A 3,054-nucleotide genomic window follows, 5' to 3' on the forward strand; every position below is an offset into this window, starting at 1 on the left:
GCTATTGAGTGGTGAGTTACGCATCGGGCTGCTGACTGCAAGGTCAACCTCTCTGCAGGAGGACGATGCGGCGGCGTTCTACTCCATCAAACAGTTAACAATCCTGCCCTACAGGGGAGGACGTAGACTGGACAATTGTTTCGAGCAGGGGCCGCGGGGAGGCCAAGCAGTTGTTTTGTTAGGAGACACTGAGTCGGCTCCGACTGACCCTGACCCTGTGCACAGCAGAACGAAGCACCGCGCGGTCCTGCGCTGTCTGCCCGTTGTTCCTCTGCCTGAGCCGTTGTTGCGGCCACTGTGTCCGTCCATCTCGTTGAGGACCTTCCTCTTTGCCACCGCCCCTGCACTTTACCGAGCACCATGTCCTCCGGGGACTAGGCTCTCCTGACCATATATGTCCAAAGTATGTAAGACGAAGTCTCCTTATCCTTACCTCTGGCTCTGGACGTCCTTCTCCCAAGACAGATTCGTTTGTCCTTTTAGCAGTCCGTGGTACTTCGAATACCCTTCTCCAGCACCATCATTCGGCTGCACTGGTTCTTGTCTGGTTTTCCTCATTAGGTGCCCACGTTTCATGTGCACGTGGCGGTGGGAAAGGCCACGCCTGGTCCTCACCATGACGCCACCGCTTGTCAAGATTCTAAAATCTTGCCCAGCAGATTTGCCTAAGACAACGCAGCTCTGGCTCTCCTGGCTGCCGTTCTGTGAGCTTTGATTATGGAGCCGAGCAAAACAGAATCCTAGACAACGTCAACCACTTGTCTGCCAGTGTGTCGTGCTGTGGTTTGGCTTGTGCGGTGCTGGAAGCTGTGTCCCTGGCATTTCAAGTGCCCGCAGGGTCACCCAGAGGGAACAGGTCTCCGCGGAGCCTGCAGACAGAGAGCGGACGGTGAATAAGGACCCCGCTGCACAGGGCAATCAGAGATGCCTGTAACTCTCAGTCTGGCTTCAGGAGTAAGGTGGTGGCCTTGGACTGCAGGCCCCTGCCCTGTGAGTCACGCTCACTCCTCAGGACCTGTGGTCAGGGTTCTGCTGCGAGTCTTTTGTGTGGCTAGTGCACCCTCTAGTGGCTGTGTGCAGCTCTGGCGCTGCGTGCCCACGATGCCCTAGGATGGGACGATGCCCTAGGATGGGAGTCGGGCTGTCTGGAGGGTTTCCTCGCCCGCCTGCAGTCCTTACGGGGAGGGATGGCCAGGTCTGTTCTCCAGCAGAGTGATTGGTGAGTTCCAACCACTACTTCTCAATCAGACTCTGACTCTGGGTCCACCCGGGCTCCTTGAAGCATCTTCCAGAACCCAAACTCGCTGCCCTCCAGTCAGCAACTCATGACCCTGTAGGACAGGGCAGAACTGCCACTGTGGGGTTCCGCAGCTCTTTGTGGGAGTAGAAAGCCTCGTCTTGCTCCCGTGCATGGAGCAGCTGGTGGCTTCGAACTGCTGGCCTGGAGGGTAGCAGCCCAGCGTGAAGCCTGGGCTAAGCACCTTAGTGCAGATGCTGTTAGGTATCGCCTAGTTGGTTCTGCCCCGGCAAGGGACGGAGCAGCAGGGCCGTGACCTGGGGTTTCCCAGGCTGCCGTCTGTCCGGGAGCCATTCGACAGCTCTTTCTTCTGCAGCGCCACTGGGGGTTCCAACCACTGCACTCTCCCGGGGGCTCCTTCTCCACCGCGCTCACGGTCCCCCTGCCTCCTCTTCCCCCAGGGCATCGCGGGCACAGATGTGGCGAAGGAGGCCTCGGACATCATCCTGACCGACGACAACTTCACCAGCATCGTCAAGGCCGTGATGTGGGGGCGCAACGTCTACGACAGCATCTCCAAGTTCCTGCAGTTCCAGCTGACGGTCAACGTGGTGGCCGTGATCGTGGCCTTCACTGGGGCCTGCATCACGCAGGTGAGGAGGGAGGGCCGGGCCCCGGGGACAGGCCCCCTATCGAGGAGTAGAGACCAGGGCTTCCCCGGGGCACGGGGGCAGCAGTGAGCTCTCCTGGGCCCACGGTCTCCATCCATTTCTGGAGAGCGGGAACCACGTGCCCTTTGTGTGTTTAGCACACAGGCCCCAGCCACTGATGAGCACTTAAATGCGCTCCCTCGCCAAGAACAACCTTCCGAGGTTGGTGTTCCTGCCCCTGGCCCGGAGGTGGGAAACTCGGGGCTCACAGAGGCGCCGTCTCCTTCTCAGGGTCACTCACTGACACGGGGCAGGGCCAGATGCAAAGTCCAGGTGGATCGAGAGAGTTCAGCCACCCCAGGAGTGAGGGTGGGGCAGCTGTGTAAGGTGGGGTGGTTTTCTGAGGAAAGCTGAAAAGATTTGGCTGTCCTTCCCACCAGGATTCGCCCCTGAAGGCCGTGCAGATGCTGTGGGTTAACCTCATCATGGACACTTTCGCCTCGCTGGCCCTGGCCACAGAGCCCCCGACAGACTCCCTGCTGAGGCGGCGCCCCTACGGCCGAAATAAGCCTCTGATCTCACGCACGATGATGAAGAACATCTTGGGCCACGGAATCTATCAGCTCACCATCATCTTTCTCCTGGTCTTTGCTGGTGAGTGGGGGTGGGGAGGGGAGGCCGGGCACAGGAGGCCACGGGGCACGGCAGGGCCTGAGGCCAAGGACAAGAGCGCTTGACTTAAGGAGGCTGTTTCACGATGTGCTGTCAGTCCTAACCCCTGCACTGGTGTGGACTCTCGTTTAGGAATAGCGTCTTCTCGGCTAAGAGGCCTAGCAGTGTAGGTGTGTTTTAACCCAGTCACCTTTGAGAGGACTACATTGCAGGTGAGGCGGAGAGATGGGGGAGACAGTGAGGTCTAGGGATGGAGGAGATGCCAGGCCCCATAAAGATCACCCAGGAAAGAGGAGAAGCTCAGAATAGACCAGGATCTTCCTCCAGAGTGGGCAGAGAGGAAACCTTAGCTCAGAGCTGGCGCCCTGCACCCAAGCCCCCTAAGGGGGGAGAGAATCAGCTCCCATTGGTGGAAGCTGCCCACTGGGGGTTCTGCTTTAAACCTTGTCTCTCCAGATGAACCTCTCAGGACCAGGGGTGACAGTGGCGATACCA

The 3,054-nt window shown here is 59.0% G+C and overlaps 1 protein-coding gene across 1 annotated transcript in view; it reads left to right on the forward strand.

Annotated features, from left to right (window-relative positions):
* ATP2B4 (ATPase plasma membrane Ca2+ transporting 4) overlaps positions 1–3,054 on the forward strand; it is a 115,333-nt gene that overhangs the window by 96,450 nt on the left and 15,829 nt on the right. The window contains exons 16-17 of the mRNA XM_030887808.2: positions 1,699–1,890; positions 2,328–2,540. Coding sequence (XP_030743668.1) covers positions 1,699–1,890; positions 2,328–2,540 — 405 coding nt within the window. The remainder of the gene's footprint in view (positions 1–1,698; positions 1,891–2,327; positions 2,541–3,054) is intronic.

This window comes from Echinops telfairi, unplaced genomic scaffold (assembly GCF_000313985.2).
Source record: "Echinops telfairi isolate 266 unplaced genomic scaffold, ASM31398v2 ScPeMD7_7424;HRSCAF=8462, whole genome shotgun sequence".
Lineage (NCBI taxonomy): Eukaryota > Metazoa > Chordata > Mammalia > Afrosoricida > Tenrecidae > Echinops > Echinops telfairi.